This window comes from Ailuropoda melanoleuca, chromosome 9 (assembly GCF_002007445.2).
Source record: "Ailuropoda melanoleuca isolate Jingjing chromosome 9, ASM200744v2, whole genome shotgun sequence".
Lineage (NCBI taxonomy): Eukaryota > Metazoa > Chordata > Mammalia > Carnivora > Ursidae > Ailuropoda > Ailuropoda melanoleuca.
The window spans coordinates 28,295,193-28,321,779 of record NC_048226.1 but is presented as its reverse complement, the minus strand read 5'-3'; the positions used below and the strand labels follow the sequence as shown (position 1 = coordinate 28,321,779).

The 26,587-nt window shown below is 39.7% G+C and overlaps 1 protein-coding gene across 3 annotated transcripts in view; it reads left to right on the top strand.

Annotated features, from left to right (window-relative positions):
* PEAK1 (pseudopodium enriched atypical kinase 1) overlaps positions 1-26,587 on the top strand; it is a 287,490-nt gene that overhangs the window by 221,706 nt on the left and 39,197 nt on the right. For all 3 annotated transcript variants that reach the window (XM_034668003.1, XM_034668004.1, XM_034668005.1), the window contains one exon: positions 14,551-14,744. In XM_034668003.1, the coding sequence (XP_034523894.1) occupies positions 14,551-14,744 (194 nt within the window). The remainder of the gene's footprint in view (positions 1-14,550; positions 14,745-26,587) is intronic.

Genomic DNA, 26,587 nt, shown 5'->3' with positions numbered 1-26,587 from the left:
TGGAGTCTGCTTCAGATTCTGTCTCCCTCTGCCCCTCCTGCTAGTGCTCACATGCACTTGCTCTCTCGCTCTCTCTCTCAAATAAATAAATAAATCCTTAAAAATATGTGTGTGTTAATTGGCTATAAGCAAGACTTCTGCTTAATAGTCTACTAGAGTAGTAAGTTTTGGGGGTGTCAGTTTATATGCAGGTTTTTTTTTTTAAAGATTTTATTTATTTATTTGACAGAGATAGAGACAGCCAGCGAGAGAGGGAATACAAGCAGGGGGAGTGGGAGAGGAAGAAGCAGGCTCATTGCAGAGGAGCCTGATGTGGGGCTCGATCCCACAACGCCAGGATCATGCCCTGAGCCAAAGGCAGACGCACTTAACCGCTGTGCCACCCAGGTGCCCCTATATGCAGGTTTTTAACTGCATGAGGGTCAGCGCCCCTAACCCCTGCATTGTTCAAGAGTCAACTGTACTTTAACCAAAGCAGCATATCACAGCCGATTGAATGCAGAAGCACATATAAGAATTCAGCTGTCTTCTGTTAAGCCAGATATTAAAGAGATTTGAAAATAATGTTATTTAGGTTACTATTTTTAAAGGGCTTATTATTTTTAAATGAACTAGTAACTATTTTTAAATTTTTTCATTTTTAATTTCTAATATAATATCAATAGGTAGAATTCACGTAAACAAAAGCCCTTGCACTTCTCAATAATTTTTAAGTGTAAAGGAATCCTGAGAACAAAAAGTTTGAGAAGTGCTGAGACAAACTGTGAAGAGGCTTGCACGATATTTTGAAATATTTGGTCCTTATCTTTAGATTTTGGGGCAGAAACCATTTTTAAGGGGGAAAGTGTGTGACTTTTTTTAAAAAAGATTTTATTTATTTATTTGACAGAGAGAGAGCACAAGCAGGGGTGTGGCAGAGGGAGAAACAGACTCCCCACTGAGCAGGGAGCCCGATGTGGGGCTTGATCCCAGGACCCTGGGATCATGACCTGAGCTGAAGGCAGATGCTTAACCGACTGAGCCACCCAGGCGCCCCTAGTGTGTGACTTTTTAAAAATTTTTATTTATTTTTAATTTTGTTTTTAAGATTTTATTTTTTAAGTAATCTCTCCACCTAACGTGGGGCTTGAACTCACAGCCCCAAGATCAAGAGTTGCATGTTCCACCAGCTGAAACAGCCAGGTGCCCCAACTTTTTTTTTTCCCCAATAAAATCTCTGTCAGCAGTACTATTGAAAATGGGCTGGAAAGTGGAAATACTGGTGACAGGGATACTAGTCAAATTTTGACTCAGGAATATATCCACAGGCATCACTTCTATATGACTAGTCTGGATCAAGAGAAGTAACTTTAGTGGTTATTCTGGTCTGTGATCAGGTGAGAATTCCTTCACTATTATTTTTAGAAGCACTAGCCTACCTACCATCTCTGCAGCTCTTTGGTGTCCATAGCATGGGGAGTAATATCACATAGTGAGAAAAGCACTGGAGTCAGCCTAAGATTTGAATTCCATCTATACCACTGGTAATTGTGTAACTTTTGACACAAAAGCTTCCCAACCTATTACAGTAGTAATAGTGATAATAATACCTACCTTACAGAGCTACTGTAAGGACTAAATTGATAACTGTAAAGCATCTAGCACAGTTGCTAGCCATAGGCTTGACCTCTTTATAAATTCCATTTAGGGCACCAGAATTTAAGATAATCCTTGCTGAATGTCTTACCCCTGTCGTCTATTTTTAAAACAGCCAAGTGCTCTTTCTTAAACGTAATTCTAGTCATATCCCCCACACTGCAGAAGGCCCTATATATGTGACCTTTGTCATCTGTTTAATCTTATTTACCCTCTTGCTCTTGAACCCCAGTTATTCTGGCTTCCTTTCTTTCTGAGTGCCTTGTTTATAATGTTGACCGTGACATCAGTACTATAGGACTCCTTTCAATGGATACCATCTTAAAATGGGTCCTTTTATTTATTTTCATAATTTCTGTGAAAGTTTTTGTGAAGGAAAATTTTAAACATATACAAAAGTAGATAAATTAGTAAAATGAACCACCATTTACCCCAAAACCACACTTCAACAATTACCAGTTTATGGCCAGTCTTGATTCATCTCTACCCTTATTTCCTTCCCCCTGTTATTTTGAAGCAAATCCCAGACATTTCATTTGTAAATGTTTCAGTATGTATCTCCAAAAGGTTAAGTTCTTTTTTTTTTTTTTCCATCATGACCATATACCAGAAAGAGTTCTTTAAACTTTAATGGCTAACTCCTGGCTAAACGGCATCTGGTATCAAGATTTTAAATACTAGGGGCTCTTGGGTGGCTTGGTCAGTTAAGCATCTGCCTTCGGTTCAGGTCATGATCCCAGAGTCCTGGGATCGAACCCTGCATCAGGCTCCCTGCTCTGCAGGGAGCCTGCTTCTCCCTCTCCCCCTCCCCACCACTCCCCCAGCTTGTGTGCTCTCCTCCTCTTTCTTTCTCTCTGTCAAATAAATAAAATCTTTAAAGAAAAAAAATATTTTAAATACTAGATATTTTCTGATGACTCCATCCCTGACTTCCCCATGATTCACATACTTACCCATTTGGTATTTCCACTTGAACATCAAATAGATACCTCAAATGAAGCATGTCCAAAACAGAACTCTTGATTTTTTCCCTACAAATCCATTCCAACCAAAATCTTCCCTTCTTGGTAAATGGTCCCACCATCCACCCATTTGCTCATTCCAGAAAACTAGGAGTCATCCTCGGTCTTTCTTTTCTCTCACCCCCTACATGCAAAATGCCAGCAAGTCTTATTAACTCACCCTTTAGAATATATCCAAATCTGTTTACTTCTTTCCATCTCTGCTTCTACCACCCTGGTCCAAGCCACCATTATCTCATCTCATTTTCCTTCTCCATATAGGAAAAGTATTTTCCTAATTGATCTCCCTGCTTTAATCTCTTGCCGTTTCTAATCTAATCTCTATGGAATAGCCAAGTACTCTTTTTCAAATCAAATCCCATAGAGTCAACACAGTGAAGGAAGTCCGTACATAATATGACCTCTTCCTACCTGTTTAACCTATTTCCTTCTTATCCCCTTGTTCATGAGCTGCTCATAATTCAGTTTTCTTTCTGCTCTTCCAACATGCCAAACATAGTCCCTTTTTTATCAGCTATTCTCTCTCTGGAATTTTTTCTTCAGATCTTTGTATGGCAGGCTCCTTGTCATTCAGCTCTCTGTTTATCTATTTGTTTAAGAGAGAGAGTGGGAGGTGGGGGGCAGAGGAAGAGGGAGAGAGAGAATCCCAAGCAGGCTCCCCGCCCAGCGCGGAGTCCTACGTGGGCTTGATCTCACAACCCTGAGAACATGACCTGAGCTGAAATCAAGAGCCAGACGCTTAATCAACTGAGCCTCCCAAGTGCCCCATTCAGCTGTCAATTTAAATGTCACTTCCTCAAAAGATTCTTCACTGACTGCCCAGTCTTAAGAAACGTCCCTTACCCTCAGGCACTCCCAATCACATCATCCTTTTTTATTTTAGATTTATTCACATGTTTGTCACTTTTCTCTTTTTTTTTTTTTACACTATCCCATCTTCATTTCACTCCTCCCTTCTGGATTCAATTTCCTTCTTCCTGAAGTATGTCCTTTTAGTCATCTTTTCAGTAAACAGTGTGATAAATTTATTGTTGACTAAAATCGTCTTTACTTTATAATTGGTAGACAGTATCTATTGCCAATCACATGTCCGTAAAAATTTAGTGCAAATAATTTTTTCTTTTTCTTTTCTTTTTTTTTTTAAAAAGATTTTATTTATTTATTTGACAGAGATAGAGACAGCCAGCGAGAGAGGGAACACAAGCAGGGGGAGTGGGAGAGGAAGAAGCAGGCTCATAGCAGAGGAGCCTGATGTGGGGCTCGATCCCGTAATGCCGGGATCACGCCCTGAGCCGAAGGCAGATGCTCAACCGCTGTGCCACCCAGGCGCCCCGCAAATAATTTTTTTCTAATCAGTTGTAAAACCTTAGTCAATGCCTAAGAAAATAACTATAACTCACCCAAAATAACTATAATACTTCCAGCCAAAGTTAAAGATCTCATTTACCTACAGAATGGCCTCTTTTGGCAAACCTTTCTAGCTTCATTAGCCCTGAAACATCATGTTCCTAATTAGCAAAGACCCCCAGCATGTGTTTCAGTGTATCATGTAATTCTGGTTTCTCTGGGACTCCCAGAAACATCTCAGGAATTCAGCTATGCCTCACACTGCTGGGATTCTGTCCAAACCTCTGTCTGTTTTGGACAGGCAGATAAGATTTGGCACACCTTTGCTCCATTAGGAATGCCATTCATCTGTATAAGCCTTCCCTTTATCCTTCAAGATCTTTTTGATCTTCTTAGAGTCCTTAGAACTAAGCTATATTCCTCAATAATCCAGAAGTCAATCCTAGGAGCCTTCTAATCCACTCCAAGGTTCAAGAGTCTAGACCAATAGTTGGACAACTATGGCCTGTAGACCAATCCAACCCGTCATCTGTTTCTCTAAATGAAGTTTTATTGGAAAACAGCCACATTCATTCATTTGTAAATTGTCTAAGGCTACTTTTGCACTATAATAGCAAGGTTAGGTCCAACAGCACCCTATGGCCTGTAAAGCCTAAAATATTTATTACTGACTCTTCACAGAAAAAGCTGGCTAAGTCTTTGGACTAAGCTATAATATCTGATTTGTCTGTGCTTGTCAGGCATGCTGGTGGCCAGTATCCATTCTAGCCAAACATTACACAGGTTTGCAACTCACTGAAGTACCCCGAGTCTGGGTCTCTTTATATTCATGTATGTATGCACATCTAGTATGGAAAAAAAAAGTCTGAGCACTTTTTAGACTGTGGTAAAATGTAATGTCCTTCTCTCTGTAAATTTCAGTTAGAAACTTGAATTTCTTGTTTAATGCTTATGCTCCAGTTCTATCTTAATTTGCATTATCTCTACTCTGCTAAGAGAATCCTATCAAAGTCATCTTTTCATGCTAAGGACCAGACTGGCCTCTGAAGATCAAATTCCTATTTCTCGTAAAGAAAAAAAATTGGAGACAGAAGCCGAAAGTAGCCACTTGCTCTCCTGATCACATATTCCTTGCTCTAAAGAAACTTCTGGACTATAAGCGTTTATAAAGATCACATCTACTTTTGCGGACATATTATTCCTAAAGTTAGATGAGTTCATAAAGCCCTTACTGTTGAAATTCTAAATAATCCTGTTTACAGAGAACTGATAAATATCTCCCTTTGTCCTAATCACAGAATGATGCAGAATGGTTAGTTTATGTGTACCATGATGGGATGGTCTTCAGATAGCTTTACATTCCTTTCCCTTCTGGAAGGCGATAAAACTCCAGAGAAGCACGCTATTTGCTTAGAGTCTCAAAATGAATATATTCCAAAGTAAAGAATCCAGCTGAGACTTCCCCCATTTATTGGGTCAGTTTTGTTTCCTTGTTCGCCTAATGCATCTGAAGTTAAACACCAGTATCTTACTATATAATTCTTAAAACACTTCACTCACGTTGTCTCAGTTGTCCCAACATCTATGACAGTGCATCCTTCCTATTTTATAGGATCTTGAGAAACAGAGGCTCATCAGCATTCCCAGGGCTGCTCTGCAAATAGGTCACAGAGCCACACTCTGACTTCAGAGGTGTTTGGCCCCTAAGGGATTTTTTTTTTTTTTGCACTCTTGGTGGTGATTGTTGAGTGTATTGGTGTCTGCCATGTCTTTTATAAAGTCAGCGTCAGTGCAAGAAGGTAGCTCTGTGTCCAGGAAGGGATATGTACTGATTCACTGAGCTGTCAAGCAGTCTCAAAGTACTCAACATGGGCATAGTTGAACATAGTTGTTCATTCTCTTAAAAGCTCTTTATATGAATTTCCTAATTAATACATACTCCTATAAATGTCACTATATTCATTTTATAGATGAATGATGGGAGGCAGGGGCAGACTAGCAGTGGTGGCAGTGCTGAAGTGAAATTTGAGTTTCTGATTTCCAGGCCTGTATTCAGACCTCTCGGCCACAGTTTCAGCCAGTGATTATTTAACATAACTGTAATAGAGTATTGATTGGAGTTATCAGGTAATATTTAAAGGTTTAATTCCAGGACAAGAAGTTTGTTCTCATATGATGCCTCTATAATGGTGACTTGTTAATAGCAGGGAGAAAGGCCTGCCAAAAAAACCAACATGATGACAGCAACGTGCACTGATCAGCTCCCTGCCCCCAGTCCTGGTTCTCATGTAGTAAAAGAGCCTCAGGAATCCATCTTTGGCCTTTCTGTGCTGCCGGCACAGGGATGAGGCTCCACCCTGCCTCGGCCAGTGTTCTGCTCCACACTGGAATCTGTCCTAATGGCAGGCTCCACGGCCACAATTTTACTGGGAGAAGTGCAGATACAGATCCTTAGTGATAACCTCTAGTGCCTTGCTGTCCAGAACCCACCTGATTTGTTTTATTCAACACCTATTTACTGAGTGTTTGCTGTAATTATCTGTCCCTTCATATTAGTCTGCTTGGGCTACCATAAATAAAATACCACAGACTGGGTGACTTAAACAACAAAAATATATTTGCTCACAGTTCTGGAGGCCTGAAGTCCAAGGTCAAGTTTCCAGCTGAATTGGTTTCTGGTGAGGTCTCTCTTCCTAGTTTGCAGAATGACCACCTTCTCACTGAGTCCTGGCTTTCCTCAGTGAATCCTGTGCAGAGACGGGGAGATAGACCAAGCTCTCTGGTATCTTTTGTTGTGAGTACATTAATCCTATCAGACAGGGTCCCACCCTTATCACCTCATTTAATCTGAATTATTCCCTTAGAGCCCCATCTCCAAATATAGCCACACCGGGGTTTAGGGCTTCAACATATGAATTGGGGCCAGTGGTGGGGCGGTGGTGCAAATGTTCATCAGAACACCTGTTATCGGTGTTCAGAGAAGGAAGAGTCCCCGCAGACACAAAAATGTCTTGGGCAGTGTGAGGCCTGAGTACTCTTTAATGACTGGCTGAGTTTGAAATAGATGGAAAGAAGAAGGGAGGCAACTCTAGGTAGGGAAAGTAGGTTCAGGAAAGATGGAGAATATGGTGTGTCCAAGGGACGGGGAGTTACCATGTAGAAATGCATTGGTTTGTGTGGAGCTAAAGGATTGTGTGTTGGAAAACTTGGAATAAGGGTGGAAACATACATTGCAGCCTTACTGTGAAAGGCCTTGAAGACCTGCTGGTAGTTCAGACCTGACCTTGACAGATCACAGGGATGTGAAACAGGAACAGCAGAAGAAAACAGATTTTAGGAGGAGAACCCTGGCCCAGTGAGTAGAAAGTACAGGTGCAAGGCCCCTCTTCTTGTAGCAGCTTTCTCAGTCAGAGGGGTCTGTGCTTTGTGCTCATCTCTGTCGTCTGTTGATACAGGGAGTGAGGTCGTGCTGCATGTCAGGAGACTCGACCTGTTGCTGCTGTCACAGATGCTGCTGCTTATTTTCAGAAGCGACTTTATCCAGCTAGGGCTTCAAATAAAAATCGTAAACGTCATACTAGACCAAATCCTTGTTTTCTAACATTTTGTGTTTGTGTAATTGTATTCTAAGAATGAACCTCAGAAGATAAGGATTGGTTCCAGAACAGCCCCTCCCCTTTTTTAATAGCCCATTATAAATCTCTCATCTGTGACTACTTAAATTATTTTATTTCCTTTTATATCACTTCTGAGCAGCAATGCTCCTAACTTAAAATTTTCTTACTCACTTTTTACACCTTGATCCTTTTTATACTTATTGCCCTGTTCTGGGCCGGGGGAGGGTGGGGTTGGGGCAGTAAAAATAGTGTCTGAGAGCATGGCCCTAGGACCAACTATGTCAAAATCTCCTGGGGTGTTCCTATAAATTCAGATTCCTGGGCCATCCCCCAGAGCTGTTTAATCAGTCCCTGGAGGTGGGAGCGCAAATCTGCATCTTAGGAAGCTCCCAAGGTACTTACTTCTTAGGCACATTACAGCCCGGTAACAGTTGGCATAATACTTTAGAACCTTGACTTTGAAGTCACTCAGACCTGGATTTGAATCCTGCTTTCACCACTTATTTGCTCTGTCATCTTGGACAAGCTCTGCTCAGGTTACCTCCTCTATAAACCGAGAGGCAGAATGGTATATCTGTTTAGAGCACAGACCCTAGAGCTGAACTGCTCTGGTACCTGAGGCAAATGACTTAACCTCTCCGGACTCTAATGTCTTCATTTGTAAAACAGATAATAATCTGCCTAGTGCATTATTGTGAGACTTAAAAGAATTTGTGTAAAAGGTAGATTTTGTGCTCCTCGCCCCCCCCACCCCCCCACCCCCGCCAAGACATTGACAATGTCTGCAGACTATTTGGTCATCATGACTAGGGAAGGAGAGAGTGGTTCCAACACCTGGTGGGGGTGCGGGGGGGAAGAGATCCTAGTGTGATCCTACTCTGCACAGCAAAGTATTAACCTGGTCCAAAATGTCAGTAGTGCCACTTTTGAGAATTGGGGCTTAGAACAGACACACAGTAAGTACTATGTAAGTTTTGGCTGCTGTTCTGATTCCCTATTATAGAAATAACAAGACTTACTTGGAGTGGTATTGTTGGGAGATAAATATTTAAGTACAGTACCGAGTACTCAGCAAATGCAGAGGCGGTGGTGGTGGTGTATCTGTAAACCCAGTCTTTCTGTACTCAAATAGCTCCTATTTAAAGTAATACTTTGTAATGTAAATAATTACTTTGTTTAGAATTTTTCAAAAGTAGAACACATCTGTAATCATTAACACCCTTTAATAATAGCTTTTAATAATTTTAATAATAACTCTATTCTTTTCAAAGCACTCTAGTTCTTCATCTTCATAATCAAGCATTTCTTGTTGAGTCTCTACAATATACCAAGCTTGCCTTATGGTGCCCACGTGGTGGATGTTAGTTCAGAGTATCAGTTCAGATCTGTACTCGACTACCAAATTACCTCCGTAATCTTAGCTCATTTCACTTCGTTCTATCTCAGTTTCCCCATCTGCAAAATGAAAGCAACTCTCTCAGCCTCCTGAAGTGTTTTTGGGAATTAAACGGAAAAGTATGCAGCTTGAGCAGTGTGCAGTAGGAGTAGGCTCTGAGCGGTTTGGGTTCCCATCCCCTCCGTGAGCCCGCAGTGTTTTTATAGAGTCGGGTGTCCATAACCCTCTCCCTCCCCTGACTCCAAGGGCAGACAGGCAGTGGAGGGAGGTAGGAGGAAAGTGGAAAATGTGTTGTGACTTGCTTCTCTGGTGCTTCTAGGCATGCATAAAAAGTCAAGGGCCCACATCCTTCCTTGGGTAGTTCTGTGGGAGAGGCCTGTATTTTCTTCTGCTATCTTGCATTCTCAGGAAATATCCATCCATATCTCTCACCATTCTTTAGAAGTGAGCCAAGGCCTAAATGGTGATGAGAAGCTCCTTCTGTGACTATTATTGAAAAAGGCAGCCTTCTTTTATTGCTCTTTTCCAAGATTAGTTTATCTGCTTTGTTAATTTGTGCAGATACCATTCTGACGTTGTATTTCATAGGATTTTAAAACTGTAATTTTTCTTAGTATGAAGATGACAGTGATTTACAGTGGCCTCTGCTTTTATCTACTTTGCTGTCTTGCGGACTGGTGCCGTAAAGATACTTTTAATTTGCTGTTCACATCTGTTTAAAAAAAAAAAAGTGGAACATGCAGTGTCTGAAAATTAGAGTCTGTTCAAGACCTTGCTCTTGGCTGCCAGTCTTCCCCATCCCAAGACCTAGCCCCTTCATTCACACCAGTAAGAGCTGCCTTTGTTTGACCAGCCTCTGTTAGACATATTAGGAAGAACTCATCAGATCTCAGTGAAAGGTTAATCTCGGTTCAGAAGTTTGAAGTTTTCAGTGAAAGACTACAGAAGACTTAGTGGAAAATTGGAGACACTAAGATAGTGATCAATGGACACACTTTTCTACCTGAGAATGCCAGTAATTGGAAAATGTAGCAAAATCAAGTTGATGACCTGGAAACTAAGATAGGATTACAAAATGTCACATTGGCAGGGGTTACAGGGACTGAAAGAGACAGAGCTTTTCCTCCTTCTGATAGATTAAAGGTGTGGAATTTGATAACTTTGAACTCTCCTCATGTGTGGGTGTATACTCCATTTCTGCGAAAGTCCATCATCCCCAGCAACCCCAGAAATCAGCAGCTCTGAAACCAGTTAACAAAACTGTGATATGCTGTTTCTGATCTGCTTTAATATGAATTTTAGGGGTAAAAAGAGGTTTTAAAAATCACACATTTGCTGTCTTGGGCAAATAGAGACAAATGTTGCTGAAGAGAGCTGGCAAATGGGAGGTTAGAATACCATTTGTCCAAAGAGGCAGATGGTCTCTGTAGAAGCTTGATTTCATTTACTGTCCCTTCTGAAACTGAATGGAGGTGGTTGGATTTGAAGATAAAGTTGAACAGAAATTGTGGAAATAACTTGGATGCATAAAGGACTCTAATGCAGAACTTGATTTGCCTTTTTAAAAAGTACGTTTAGACATTTAACAGAATTTTTACAAAAATCTGTCTTGAAAGAATTTGCCAGGAAAAAAAAAAGATCATTTTTATTTGATGGTGTAATGATTAATCCTACCACTGGGTAAACCAAGTGAGCTTCCCACAGGAGATTGCTTGTGCAGCTTTGAATTATGTATGAATGTTGCAGACTGATGAGAGATAACCTTACCAAGGGATTCGTTTGTATAACAGACAAATCTGTAACTATGTTACAGTTTCCTTTGAACACCTTAAATTCATTCTTCACGTTCAGAAAATGAGACGTCTTCGTGGAGATTTTTTAAGTGTTGGGTCAGACATTCCACATCTCAATTATAAACTGGTCATCAATGAAAAAGGCAGTTGAAGAGCCTGAGGTACACACAAACTTGTGTTGTCTTCCATTATGAAAACAGAGTGAATGCTGAGGGTCCAGGAAAATAGCAGGCTAAGTCAGCGTGTGACCCAGCCTGACCATTAAGGACCTAGATGTCAACACCATAGTTGTTGTAGACATTCTACATAGCACTATAGAACTAGGGATTATTTCAACATGAATTTAACTGGTAGAAATAGAAAAGCCATAACTTCCTCTTTGTGGGCCATTTATCAGTTAACAGTTCTGTTTTATAGCCATGAATATCAAGTTTACTTACCTGAAAAAAATCTAGTTACCCCTGTCATATTTGTTATTTCAAGATGTGTTAAGATAGAGTGTATTAGAAATTCTAGTAGCTTTTTTGTAATTTCATTTTAAAGATTTTTTTTAACCTTCTGTCTCATGGATGAAATGGGGGAAATTTTCATTCTGTTCATTATCTTCTTCCTGAAGCTGTCCTCTGATTTGTACAGATGATCAAGGAATAGGGAATCAGAACCTGGGTTCTCAGTTTCCCATTTTGGTGTTTTCTCCATTATCTTAAACATGTCTTGATGAAATATTGGCGGTGAACACTTTGTTAGGAGATAAAGTCTCTATTTGGAAAGTGTCATTTTACTATTTGGGAGGGTTTTCTGATTTCGTATCTAAATATGGCACAAAAAAATCAATGGTCAAAAATTATATTCCCTTAAAAATTAATATGCCTTAGATAAATTGTCAGATTTTACTTCCTTTCTTTCTAGACAATTTGTCTGTTGATACGTAGTGACTGAGTCAGCCTTCTCTGATAATGTTCTCAGTTCTTTTTCATTTTTTAGTCATAGCATATTACCACATCTAAGCTTGAACTCTCAAAGCCTCTCCTTTTCCCATCTCTTTTACCATTTTCATCATACAAAGAGCCATTCCTCCTTCAAGCATCAAGACGTGACATATCATTGATGGATTTTTTTTTTTTAATTCTTCCTTTTTACACTCTGCTGTCACTGCTGATTAAACATCTTAGCATCCATTTGCAATTCCTTGTGATTTTACTTTCATCAGCTCTCTTTGCATAGTTCTTTATAGTTGATGATTATTTTAATTGGTGATTTAATATACCAGTGTACTTACTGAAAATGTGCTTATGAAAACTAATCTTTATGTGGAATATAGGTTGTCCTGCCCTGATCCTCAAAGAGTTAATAAAACTAGTTTTCATTTTGCTTCCCAGAGGTAGTTTGGCACATTTCCCAGACCAAACCCCTAAGGTAAAGGTCAAGGTGCAGTGAGTGGATGGTATTAAGGTGTAGAATTCGAAACTTGTGTCTTACCCAACTTGTAGTCCTCCTGAGCTCAGCGAGATCTCTGGTACATCAGAGCTTCAGAACATGATTAGCAGACCGAAGAAGGCCCTGTAGAACATCCTTTAATGGGGAATTGTATGAGTGAGTACAGTGGGTGAGTCTTAAACATTTCTTGCTTTTTAGCATCCATATTTTGTTTTGAGAAGCCCTTAGGAGCACAGAGCTGTATGTATGTGGGGCACAGGCCCAGGGAATTCCTCACGGTTTAATAGCAGCCACTCTTTCTGTGGTTCACAATAGCTGAGGCTCATGGTAAATAGCCCATTGCTTGGGAGGAAAACAGACAAAGGAGGGTAGAGTTGTGGTTTCTGAACCAACCTTTACCAGTCCCTTTTGATAATGGAAAAGAGAGCTGTCTTTTAGTAATAATGAGGAGATTAGGGAAAGAGAAAAGGCAAGAGCAAGCTTGCGGAGGTTAGGAGCCTAAAAACAGCATTTTAGGAAACCTCTTAAATTCACTCTAAAGTAAGAAGAGAATGTCACTTTTTATTTATAGGTACACTTGTCCTTTGAAATCAGAAATGGCTTACATTACCTTTTGCCCAATAAAGGTCATTTTCCTTCTGAAACATGTTGCTAACTACTCAGCGATCTGCAGTCTTGGCACTAAGTGGTGTCTTAGAGGGTCTCAGAAGGGGGGCTTTGCTTTGTCTTTGCTAATGCAGGGAAATGAAGGCCCCTTCTTACGTTGATTTTATAATGCTCCGTATTATGAGAAACCAGTTTCGTTTGGAGCTCTTCTTTCGGGTTGATGACCTAGGGCAGCCCATTAAGAGGCAGCATGCTTTATTGTGTGAGGCCTCCTTTACATGAAGCACCCTATTGGCTGCTAGTGGAGTGGTTCCTTTCCACCTGACCACTGTCCTCCAGAGCCAGATAGCAGAAAGGAACCTCCAGCTCATTGCTCACTTCCAGTATAGGGAGACCTCTGGCTCTGCCAGCTTTGAAGGAGTATTTTTGAAGTTGTATATCCAGCAGACTTCAAGGTTTATTTTTTCTGTACAGACACAGGCATCATTTCCATAATGAAAGATTGATAAGAAGGTACTCCTTCTTCAGATCTACTCCCTCAAATCCACAGGTGATATATGTTCTGATGACACATGATCAAACAAAGTACCTCTTTTAAAGAAACTTGTAAATGTCACCATGATTCACTGCCAATTGAAAATCCAGAAATAACATGTAATAGTATATAAGATGTTTGCTTCTTTCTCTTTGCCCACATTAAAAAAAAACAAAAACAAAAGCAGGAAGAAGGGTTGGTGAGTGTGTGACAGTCTAAGAACACTTTCAGAAACCATTAAAGATGCCTGATTTCAAATTTATTTTGTTGGCTAGCCCAGTGAGATTTCCTAACTAGGCTAGTTTTTTCTACCAACATTTAATGACCATTCCATCCCCTTGTACTTATAGCAACAGAATTGACAGTTTAGGCAGAATGGGAAGTGGGAAAGATTGGAAGAGACATCTATAAGTGAACGAGCAGGCAGCAGAGAAACAGATTGGAAACACAAAGTAGTATGGATGTCGCATTGTGGTATGTGGCCAGCAGGATCTTTCAGATTCGTTTTAATAAATAAGATTAACTAGAATGCAGAACTTTCATTTCCATTCGCCTTGCCTGCTGCATGCATGCAGGCAAAGGTTGATGATTCTGTCCTCCTGGCAACAAGACTTTCCTGGCCTCAGTTTACCTGCTAAAGTGATTGCTTAACCTCCTTATTTAGTCTAATCTCAACTTTATTCCTGATCCTTTACTAAGTACTTTAGCATGTAGTAAATACTATATACTAGGTTAGTTTATAGGGTAAATTACTTGATATTACAGTACTATAGTATAGTAGGTATGCTAAGTACTTCACTAAGCATGTGTGTATTTTGTCTTTAACCAGTTAAGCATTCAGCCTTCTCCACCACTATCATCACCACCTCCTGCCTAAAAAAGTTTCACTTCTTACCTTCTTATTCTCAAGCTTCCTTCTGAGCTTACTGTACTTCCTCTACCAAACTGAATTCTCAATATGTATGACTCATATTAGATAAATAGAAGGCTCAGCCTGTATGAAGGGCTGCCGTGTATTCCGACAAGTATTTTAGGCCTTATGACCCATTGCTGTGACTCTGGGGCTGGTTATTTACATGTTTGGCAAGTATATGTCTGCCATAAATCTAAATTTTAGCAAGACCTTTGAATGCCAGTGTGACCACAGTCTGATTTGTTTCAGTCACAAGACCCATGAAGTGACAGAGGACTTTTCTCCTCGGGATCCAAGATCTGTTGTTGTGAAGCAAGATGATGGAGGCTGCCCTTCTGTCACAGCGGCGTTGCCCCTACCTGAACTGGAAAGGGAAGAGGAAAAAGAAGACGCTTCAGGTACTATCGACCTGAATCCCTGTAGTGCAACCTACAGCAATTTAGGTAAGTGAAAAATGTCATATAGATAGTATTTCAACTTTGCCTTTTTATGCACTATCCAAATGCTATATTTCTCTGGAGAGATGGTTTTTATTGCTACATGGAGCAAAAGTTGGACAACGGGAGCCATAAATTGCTTTTTTCTTTTTAAGTTTTTTTTTTTTTTAATTCCAGTTAGTTAGCAAACAGTGTAATATAAGTTTCAGGCGTACAACATAGTGATTCAGCACTTCCATACAACACCGGGTGTGGAGCCATAAATTTTAATTCATCTCAGAAAAAGTCCTGGTATTTACTGGGCATATATTGAACACCTGCTACCGTGAGGCCTGTGCCATGTGCTAAGGGTATGACATGGTCCTGCCTTGAGGGACTCACCTGGAGGATTTCAGTATTACAAGATAAGTGCAGTGATATACACATGGAATATTTTTTATATTACACAAAGGGTGTCAAAAGATGCCTTCTGGAAGATAATTCCTGAACTGATTTATCTGGTTGACAGAAGGAAGAAAGAGTATTCCAACCCAAGGCAGCAACATGAACAAAAGCATGGAAATATGAAACAGCGTGGTGCCTGTGGATACCACAATCATGTAGTGTTGCTAAAATATGAACTGAAGAGTTAGACAAGATCATGCATTTCAAGCTAAAACCTTAGACTTTCTTTTGCTCTTTGTGAAAGTAACCCAACAAAAGGTTTTAAGCAGAGGAATAATGTGATGCCATTTGTGTTTTAGAACATCTACTTTACAGGCTGCCATGAGAGGAAGGATTAGAGGTGAAGTATTTGGGAACCTGAAATCTCGTAGTTGGATACTTTGGCAGGACCACGTAAAGAGATGAGGAAGGCCTCAACTAAGATAGTGGGAGGGGGAACAGTAAACAAATTTAAGAGGCAAAATACATAAGGCTTAGTGGTTAATTTGATGTGAAAATGATGTGAAAATCTATGATATATCTCACACTTCTGGCTTGGAGCAAGCAGATTCAAAGAAGTAAGATCCCAGTTGTGGTGTTTAGGCAGAGGCTGAGGGACCACCTCTCAGACATGAAGTGAAGAGGAATCCTCCAGTACAAAGAGGGCTGGACTAAGTTACCTGCAAGGTGCCTGCCGGTGCAAAGATTCTTCAGTTTTCCAATCATCTTCACTCTCCTTCTCTAGTACCCAGTGACTTTCCATCCATCTTCCTTCCTTGAGAGTCTCATAGTTTTCTTCTGAAAAGCAAAGCCTGGGGCTAGATAAAGATTTCTCATTGCTGTTCTCCCATGAAGTCAGGAGCGAGGTGAGTAGCGTGAGTTGGACTGCCACAGACACAGCACTAGCAAGATCCTTCTGGACTCTGACTGACTCTTACACCTGTTTGGAAACCAGTAGCATAGAATATCAAAGCATTCTTCTGCCTTGTTTCTCATCTCCTTTTTTTGTCTTTTCCCTTCATCAGGTTATAGTAAGAAAAATTATTCTAAGATCCGCTAGTGTAGTTTGGAAATAGGGGAATCCTTAAGAAGACAGAAAGGTTGAATTAGTAGTGTAGGAGGAATGTTCTAATATGTTCTTTTGGGATACTCATCATAACAATCCACATGCAGTTGAAAATACGTTCTGTAAGGAAAAGACTTCTGTTCTAAAGTTCCAGAAGCTTTACATGATCTGTGTGTTGGGGAGAGACCATATTACAGTTTACCCAAGCAACCATCTTGGATGCCATTTTCCAGTTGGAATTATAGTCAAATGGCTTACTCACCTGCTCCCATTCTTTTATTTTTTTTAATGTTTCTTTATTATATTGTGTTAGTCACCATACAGTACATCCGCTCCCATTCTTTTATATTTTATGAAGCATCTTATGAGATGCAAAAACTATTGCTTATTTACTATAGTATACTCTCAGCATAATATATTAGCATATCTTTCAGACATTCTTACTGCACCAACATTTCTTTTGTGATGTCATCAGTAAAATATATTACTAATTATTACTGATTATATGGAATCTTATGGCATCTCTTTAAAAAATATCCATCATCTAGGGCGCCTAGCTGGCTTAGTCAGTAGAGCGTGCAACTCTTGATCTTGGGGTTGTAAGTTCAAACCCTACATTGGGCATAGAGATTACTTAGAAAACAAATCTTTAAAAAAAAATCCATCAGCCAACATCAAAGTTAATTATTTTATCTTATTTGTCTTCTCAGCTATGTGGATAATTAGAAAAAAATAGAGTATTACTTCCATGAATATTCCAAGTGCCTCACATATATTAACTTATTTAATCCTCCCAACAACCTTAAGAATTTTGATCCCCATTTTTCAGATGAGGAAAGTGAGTCAGAATACCTTGCCCAAAGTCACAGAACCAGGAAGGATTGCACCAAGATTGGAATCCTGTCGGTCTTAACCATGACTATAATGATCATAACCCCTAAATTCTTGTAAAATATTGACGGACTACAGCTGTCTCCCATTTTTTTAATGTCATCTACATCAAGACACAAAATTTAAGACTTTTTTCAAAAGATTACAATTACTTAGAACACAAAAAATATATTGTTATAGAAACCCCATCAGAAAGATAGCTTTTTTTCTACCTATTGCTTTACTTTTAAAAGTATGTGATGCTCATAAAATGTTGCCTTGTTTTCCTTAAGTGCTTATGTGGCTGTACTTGATTCCATGGGGTATGACACATGGTTAGTTGCTTCTTTGGGAAGGTTTTACTATGTGAATAAAATAAAAACTGAATAATAGGTAGGGTTGATGCCATGAGTTCTACAACTGAGGGGTTTCTAATTTTTTGTTTTGTTCTTGTCTTTTTCCTAATGAAACAAGTATTTTAGATGGCTTTTGGAAATTACCTCTTTCAATATTTTCAATAAATCATTTGCAGGAAATTTTAAACTATCTCTTTGGGTAATTTCTTGTGATTTAAAGTCCTGGGAGCTTATTATTTAAAAATCTGTACGTTTAAAAACTGAAAGGAAACAATACTTGTTAATGTAATAGCTTTAGATCCTTTTAAATAGTCTAAAACCATTCTATAAATACCACATTCTTTCTTTTTTATTCTTTTCTTTCCTTCCTTTCTTTCATTTCCCTCCCTTCCCCTCCCTCCCTCCCTTCCTTTCTTTCTTTCTTTCTTTCTTTCTTTCTTTCTTTCTTTCTTTCTTTCTTTCTTTCTTTCTTTCTCTTTCTCCTTTATCAAATGTGACAGAGGATGGATGGATAGACCAGTGCAAGAAATTGAGGGAGGAAAGTTAAGGGTTGTCATTATTTTTACTGTGGAATTTATTTGGGATCGAGTCCTGCATCAGGCTCCGTGTTCAGCATGGAGTCTGCTTGTCCCTCTCCCTCTGCTCCTCCCCCTGCTCATGCACTCGCACTCTCTCTCTCTCTCAAATGAATAAATAAAATCTTTTAAAAAATGTTGAATAAGCAGAATAAAAAATATAAATTCAAAAAGTTGTGGGTTGCCTGAACTAAAGACCGAAGTTGTGAATATGATACAGGATACAGGACCCCAAGGTCTGCTAATTATAGCAAAACAAAGGGACATGGTTTGGATTTGTTTTGTAGTTCCCACCCTTCTAAGATAGTTCTGAAAACTAATAAGATAAAAGAAAAAAAACTCAGTTGGAATAGTCTTGATTACCCAACTTCAGAACTTCCCGTTAGACCTCTACCCTTGATTACAATGCCCTTACTCCACTGTGGTATAACAAAAGCCATCGTGATTCAACCATTCCCTGAAAAAGCAAACCATACCTTAGAACCATTTCTTTTTACCTAGAGATCATTCTCCAAGGTTAATTCAGGTGCCTTTTTTCTTCTCCTTAACATAAATAAAGCAAACTTTATTTTGTTTAAACTAGGTTAATTATTAGATTCTAGAGCTGCACTATCCAATACAGTCGATAGCCACTAGCCACATCTAGCTATTTACATTTAAATTCATTAGAGTACTGGGGCTCCTGGGTGGCTCAGTTGGTTAAACGTCTGCCTTCAGCTCAGGTCATGATCCCAGGGTCCTGGGATCAAGCCCCACTTTGGGCTCCCTGCTGAGCAGGGAGCCTGCTTCTCCCTCTCCCTCTGCCTGCCACTCCCCTTGCTTGTGCTTTCTCTCTGCCAAATAAATAAAATCTTTAATAAAAAAAAAATAGAGTATGAAAGATTCAATAGAGTATAAATAAAAATAAAATATAAATAAATAAATAAAAATTCAGTGTCTTAGTCTCACTAACAACATTCAAGTGCTCAGTGGCCCTAGGGAATTGGACCTGCAGATATAGAACATTTCTGTTGTCACAGAAAGTTCTGTTGGACAGCACTGCTTTAAAGAATCAGTTATTTGGGGGATTTGTATTGTCTCCTGTGGGCACAAAAATCATATTGGTCTTTATGCAACTTGAAAAATGATGATTTTACTCTGGGTGATGGTGATATGAGGTCACTGAACAAACCCTGATCTATAACATCTTAATCAACCCCAGACTGAATTTATCAGGGTATCAGCCACCCAAAATGATTTCCCGAAGAAGTGATAGAATGTTTTTTCAATCAGACCTTCAACATTTTCCCTACATTTCTATGTCTATCTCAAGATGTCTAGAAGAAATATCGCTAGTTTTTTATGTGGCACACCTGACTACTTTATCAGCCTGCTATAATCAGGAGCTCATAATAACTTTTACTGTGTTAGAAATAAGTCGGTGACTTTAGCTCTCTTTCATTCACTGTGTAGCTGAGTATTCTTCATGTTGCTTTTTAGAAATATCTATCAAATGTCTGTTTACAGATTCTTGGCTTACCTCTCTTTCTGTGTGCCTACACCTAGCACATTATCTAAAACATGCAGTAGATACTAAGAACACGTTTGAATGAGTTAGCCAAAAGTGACTTTCACATTTGACTTATAAGATTCCCAGGTTAGGGAAGTTAAGCCCTCAGGAAAATTCATATAGGAAAATTTCAAGTTCCAGTTTATGTGTTCCATTAATCGGCTGGCTTTTTTATTCTATTCCAGGCATATCTCGGAGATATTGCAGGTTTGATTCCAGACCACCACAATAAAGTGAATACTACCATAGAGCAAATTAAATTAATTTTTGGTTTACCAGTGCATATAAAATTTATGTTTATCACTATACTGTAGTCCATTAAATGTGCAATAGCATTATATCTAAAAGACTATATACATATCTTAATTAAGAGATACTTTATTGCTAAAAAAATGCTAACCATTATATAAGCTTTCAGTGAATTGTAAGCCTTTTACTGGTGGAGAGTCTTGCTTCGATGATGCTGGCTGCTGTCTGATCAGGGTGGTGGTTGCTGAAGGCTAGGGTGGCTGTGGCAATTTCTTAAAATAAGTCAGCACTGCAGTTTGCCGCATCAATTGACTCTTCTTTTCACCAACAACTTCTCTGTAGCATGTGATGCTGTTTGATAGCATTTTCCCCATGGTAGAACTTTGAAAATTGTAGCCAATCTTCTCAAACCATGCCTCTGCTTTATCAATTAACTCTATGTCATATTCTCAGTCCTTTGTTGTCATTTCAATAACCTTCACAGCATCTGCACAAGGAGAATTTTCCAGCTCAAGAAACCACCTTCTTTGCTCACCCATAAGAAGCAACTCCTTATCTGTTCAAGTTCTATCATGAGATTGCATCTGTTCATCCCAACTTCAGGGTCCACTTCTTTTTTCTTTTTTTTTTTAAGATTTATTTATTTACTTGAGAGAGAGTGAGAACAGGCACGAGTGGGGGGAGGAGCAGAAGGAGAGAATCTCAGCAGACTCCCCACTGAGCACAGAGCCTGATGTGGGGCTCAAACCCTGACCCTGAGATCATGACCTGAACCAAAACCAAGAATCAGACAATTAACCTTCTGAGCCACCCGGTTGCCCCTTCAGGCTCCACTTCTAATTCCAGTTCTCTTCCTATTTCCACCACATCTGCAGTTACTTCCTCCATGCAAGTCTTGAATCCCTCGAAGTCCTCCATGTGGACTGGAATCCACTTCTTCCAAACGCCTGTTAATGTTGGTATTTTGACCTCTTCCCATGAATCAGGAATGTTCTTAATGGCATCTAGAAAAGTGAATCCTTTCCAGAAGGTCTTCAGTTTACTTTGTCCAGATCCCTGGGGGAATCACTATCTATGGCAGCTGTAGCCTTACAAAATGTATTTCTTAAATAACAAGACTTGAAAGTCAAAATGACTCCTTGATCTATGGCTTGCAGAATGGCTGTTGTGTTAGCAGACATGAAAACAACATTAATCTCATACACCTCCATCAGAATTTTTGGGTGACCAGGTACATTGTCAATGAACAATAATATTTTGAAAGGTATTTCTTTTTTCCTGAGCAGTAGGTCAAAACAGCAGGCTTAAAATATTCAGTAACATGTTATAAACAGATATGCTCTTATCCAGGCTTTGCTGTTCCATTTAGAGAACATATGCAGAGGTGATTTAGCTTAATTCTTAAGGGCTTTCGGGTTTTTGGAACGGTGAATGAGCACTGGCTTCACCTTACAGTTACCAGCTGCATTAGCCCTCAGCCTGTTCTTGCAAGCTTTGAAGCCAGGCATTGACTTCTCCTCTCTAGCTGTGAAAGTCTGAGATGGCATTTTCTTCTACTCTAAGACTGTTTCGTCTACATTGAAAACCTGGTGGTTTACTGTAGCTACCTTCACTATCATCTTAGCTAGGTCTGGATAACATACCTCAGCTTCTACGCCAACACCTGCTTCTCCACCTTACACCTTACACTGTTATGTTATGGAGATGGTTTCTTTCCTTAAACCTCATGAACCAGCTTCTGCTAGCTTCCAACTTTTTTCCTGCGGCTTTTTCACCTCTTAGCCTTCATAGAATTGAAAAGAGTTAGGGCTTTGCTCTGGATTGGTCCTTGGTTGAAGGGAATGCTGTGGCTGGTTTGATCTTTTTTTCAGACCACTAAAACTTTCTTCATACCAGTAATAAGATGGTTCCACTTTCTTGTCATTTGTGTGTTCACTGGACTGGCACTTTTAATTTCCTTCAAGAACTTTTCCTTCGTATTCACATCTTGTCTAACTGGTGTAAGAGGCCTAGCTTTCAGCCTACCTCAGTTTTCAATATACCTTCCTCAGTAAGCTTAATTTTTTCTAGCTTTTGATTTTTTTTTAAAGATTTAGTTATTTATTTATTTTAGAGAGAGAGCACCAACAAGGGGAGGGGCAGAGGGAGAGGGAGAGAATTCTTGAGCAGACTTACCACTGAGCCTGGAGCCTGACACAGGACCCCAAGATCATGACCTGAGCCAAAACCAAGAGTCGGGTGCTTAACTGACTGAGCCACCCAGGCCCCCCTCTAGCTTTTGATTTAAAATGAGAGATGTGCAGCTCTTCCTTTCACTTGGAGGCCAGTTTAGGGTTATTAATTGGCCTAATTTCAATAGTGTTGTGTCTCAAGGAATAGGGAGACCAAGGAGAGAGAGAAAGATAAGGAAAAAGCTGGTTCGTGGGGCAGTCAAAACACATTTATTAATTAAATTTGCTATCTTATATGGGTGTGGTTTGTGGTGCCCCCCCAAAATTATAGCAGTAACATCACTGCTGAGATCACTGATCACAGATCACCATGACAAATATAATGATAATGAAAAAGTTTGAAAAATTGCAAGAATAACTAAAACGTGACACAGAAACACAAAGTGAGCAAATGCTGTTAGAAAAATGGCACCAATAGACTTGTTAGATGCAGCGTTTCCACAAACCTTCAGTTTATTTAAAAAACAACAACAACAACACAGTATCTGCAAAATGCAATTAAATGAAGTATGCCTGTATGAGGCTTAATCCAGAGGTTTCCCAAGGAAGGAATTATATAAACTAGGCCTCAGCTTCCTTCTACATAGCCCCACAAGATTACTTTTTTCTTTGAGATTTATTTATTTATTTTATAGTGAGAAAGAGAGAGAGAGCAAGCACAGGAAGGGGCAGAGGAAGAGGGAGAGAGAAACTTGAGCAGACTCCTCGCTGAGCTCAGAGCCTGTCATGGGGCTTGATCTCAGGATCCTGAGATCATGACCTGAGCCGGAACCAAGAGTTGGACACTTAACTAACTGTACCACCCAGGGGCCCCAAGATTACTCTTTTTTTTTTTTTTTTAAGTAATTTCCACATCCAGTGTGGGGCTGGAACTTATAATCCCAAGATCAAGAGTTGCACACTCTACTGACTCAGCCAGCCAGCCAGGCGCCCCTCCACATTTCTTATCTTACTTACCTAGAGCATCTCCTTAAGGCTGTGCCCTTCAAACACTGAAAGAAAACACCTGAAAGTCTTCTGTCTCCAGAACTTCCTTTGGCAGTGTATTGATCATCAGTGTTGAAATGTTAAGGGGTGAGGGGCACCTGGCTGACTCAGTAGAGCATGTGACTCTTGATCTCAGGATTGTGAATTTGAACCCCATGTTGGGTGTGGAGATTACTTAAAATCTATTAAAAAATGTTAAGGGGTGGGGCGCCTGGGTGGCACAGCGGTTAAGCGTCTGCCTTCGGCTCAGGGCGTGATCCCGGCGTTATGGGATCGAGCCACATCGGGCTCCTCTGCTATGAGCCTGCTTCTTCCTCTCCCACTCCCCCTGCTTGTGTTCCCTCTCTCACTGGCTGTCTCTATCTCTGTCGAATAAATAAATAAAATCTTTAAAAAAAAAAAAAATGTTAAGGGGTGAGTGTACTTAAAAGAGTGTCACTCTTTACATTGCTGGCCTTGATGTTGTAATTATAGAATAATGTCATTATGAATAGAAGCTTTCAAAAAAATCATTCTGAAGGATACATTAGTTCATTTACTCAGCAATTATTGAGGAACTTCTATGGGCCAAATATTATTCTACACAATTCAAAGTTAATGATTTGAACCAAAGATTAAAGAATTGAACATTTTTAGGTTACCTGGATCTTTAAAAAAACAAAACAAAACCTGAGATTGACCATTTTGAACATTTGTTTGAGCATTTGTTGTACTTCCTAAAAATGTAATTATTTCTATTTAAAAAGAAATCACACACTGTGTCCCTATCTTTTAACTTAGCTGCATTTGCATTTAAAAATAGTTTCCCATATACTAGTTGGGGGAGTGTAATATTCAAATTACATAAATAACTTACCCCTAAATAAATAATCTCTGTTCCTGGAGAGGTTTTCAAATGACATTCTATGAAAATTGAGTCTGTCAGCTGCTACACTACACCACTGACATTCTTTAAAGTGGTCAGTGTATCTCTTTATTTGAGGCTATGCCCAAAGTAACTCTTTGGAGGTCAGCTTCATTTTATCATTTGGCATGAAGTTGATGTCCCCTGGGCTTTCCCAGTTGGTGCTTCCATTTGACTATGGTGGGACCCTTCTTCCTAAGCTGCTGAGGCCTGCTGCAATGAGACGATATAGTGAGTGCTAGGTTTAGCCAGTGAGTGGCCTTGTCACTTGACAAGGCTGGTGCACGCTGGTATGTGACATCTGTATTTATAAACCACCATGCATATTTCCCAGTTTGGAGATGAATGTCTCTTCCTTTGTCCTCTCTTTTCCTATTCCCATCTATATTACTTGTCATGAGCCCTGGGAAAAAATTAGGGGTAAAATTAGAATATAAGTAGAAAAATATGTTCCATTTATTTGGGCTTTAATACATTCATTCAGCAAACATTTGTCAAATACCAACTCTCCTGGCACTGAAAATAGCAGTGCTATCTTCAAGGACTCTTGGCCTTTCGGAAAGACAGACATAGGCTGGACTCTTAGGAGCCCGTGTGCTAGTTGCTATGATGCAGCTATTTAAAGTTTTAATGTAAGCCTCTGCCTGGAGGAGTCTAAGAGAGGGTCACTTAGGTTTTGAGCAGAACTTGAAAGAAGGGTAGTTGTTTTCCAGATTGACAAGCAAGGAGGAACATTCCAGGTAGAGGGAAGAGTATGTATAAGCCTAAAGCTAAATAGAGTAATGAGTGTTCAATTAACCACAGGTAGGGTAGGTTAAGTATAGAGTGAAGAGGGGCAGAGTAAGGGAGATGAGACAGAGTGGAAAGTTAGGCTAGAACATAAATGGTGTGTATACGTCACGGTGAGTATATCTTTTACCCATAGGAAATGGAGAGCAACTGAAAATTTTTGACTAAAAGGACATGATCAGGATTTTTAAAAGATTGTTCTGGGAGCTACGTATGAGATAATTGGAGGCAGAGAGACCAACTAGGAGCCCATGACATTCCTGTCTTATGGGAATTAAGAGTTAATTATACTCATTAGCATATTGTTCCTGTCCAAATGTGTCATCATTAAGTGCTTTAATCCCTAGCACCCCAAGATTATAACGATTGTCAGGTCATAAGCAAATATTTGCTGTGGTTTGTCCCTAGTGTGTGTCTTCAATGGTAGTGCTTTCAGCAGACCTCTGTAACAACAAAGTTATTATTTTGAGTTTTTCAATATGTGATCATCTTTAAAATGTTGATCTTGGAGTGCCTGGGTGGATCGGTCAGTTAAGCGTCCAACTCTTGATTTCAGTTCAGGTCATGATCTCAGGGTCCTGGGATCAAGCCCTGTGTCGGGCTCCAAGCTCAGCAGGGAGTCTGCTGGAGATTATCTCGCCCTCTCCCCCTGCCCCTCCTGTTTGTGCTAGCTCGCTCTCTCTCCCCCTGCTAAAATAAATAAATAAATCTTAATAAATTAATAAACAAATAAAATGTTGATCTTTAGAAATTGTATTTTTCTTATTTCCTTTCTACTTACCATACCAATCTTGTAAGTCTAAGAGTCCTATATCAATCATTTTCCTTCCTGAGGAGTTTTAAACACCCTTTGGCTTCTTCAAAGTGTCATTGAATTATCCCCCTTTTAATCCATCTTTCATCATTTGCTTTTCAGAGCATGACACAAGAGCTTCTCTGTCAGTCCAAAGACATTTTTAAGTGGGGAGAGAGTAAAGAGATAGAGTAAGGAATCTCAAAAAGAGGGGAAAGTAAGGTTTGAATGTGGTTTAGTTAAACATATTTGTTCAAAAGACCTTTTTTAGTCTATAGCAAGGCAAGATTTAGAACACAATCTATTTTTTTTTTTTCTGTTTAGAGAGCTGGCATGCCACAAAAATGTAGAGTATGTGATGTTATATCAGGACTGCTGAAAGCTGAGCTTAGTGTCTGGTCCCAGAGGCTTGAGAGGAATGTACAGGATTAAAAGTTTAAAATAAAAACAGCCAAGATACCAAGCTTTTAAAAAATTGACCACGATGATTGGAATTCATTTGGGAGAACTTGTCTTTCTTGAGGAAAAAAATAAAAACACAAAACACTTTTTAGACGTGGGAGAGTGGCTTGACCTGTTTGCATGGGCTATGGAATGCTCATGGTTTCAGCTAAAATGCAAACGTTTCTGACTCCCTTATAGAAATCTCCAGAGCTCCCAGGAAACCATATCCTGCTGTTTGGGATGAGAAGCCGCTATTAATTATCTTTATTTCCTTGCTGCCTTGGCTGTCCATTTTCATTTTGCAGCGATGAGCAACTCTTCTGACTGTGTCCTTCAGTCTGACAGCCGCTTACGCACAACTGCTGCATGTCTCCTACCGTGCCAGGTTCTGAGGAAAGGAGAAAAAAAATACATACACACATTATAAAAGGCTGAAAATGCTGTAATGGGGCAAAAGTGCTAAGAGAGCACAGAGGAAAAAGTGATGGTTCCCAATTTGGACGTGGGGAGTAAGGAGCAGGAGGGCTTCTGTGGCGAAGCGCCATCTGAGCTGGGCTTACGGCACAACACCTTTACTAAAACAGACAGGTGGAAATAAAAATATGGAGCATAT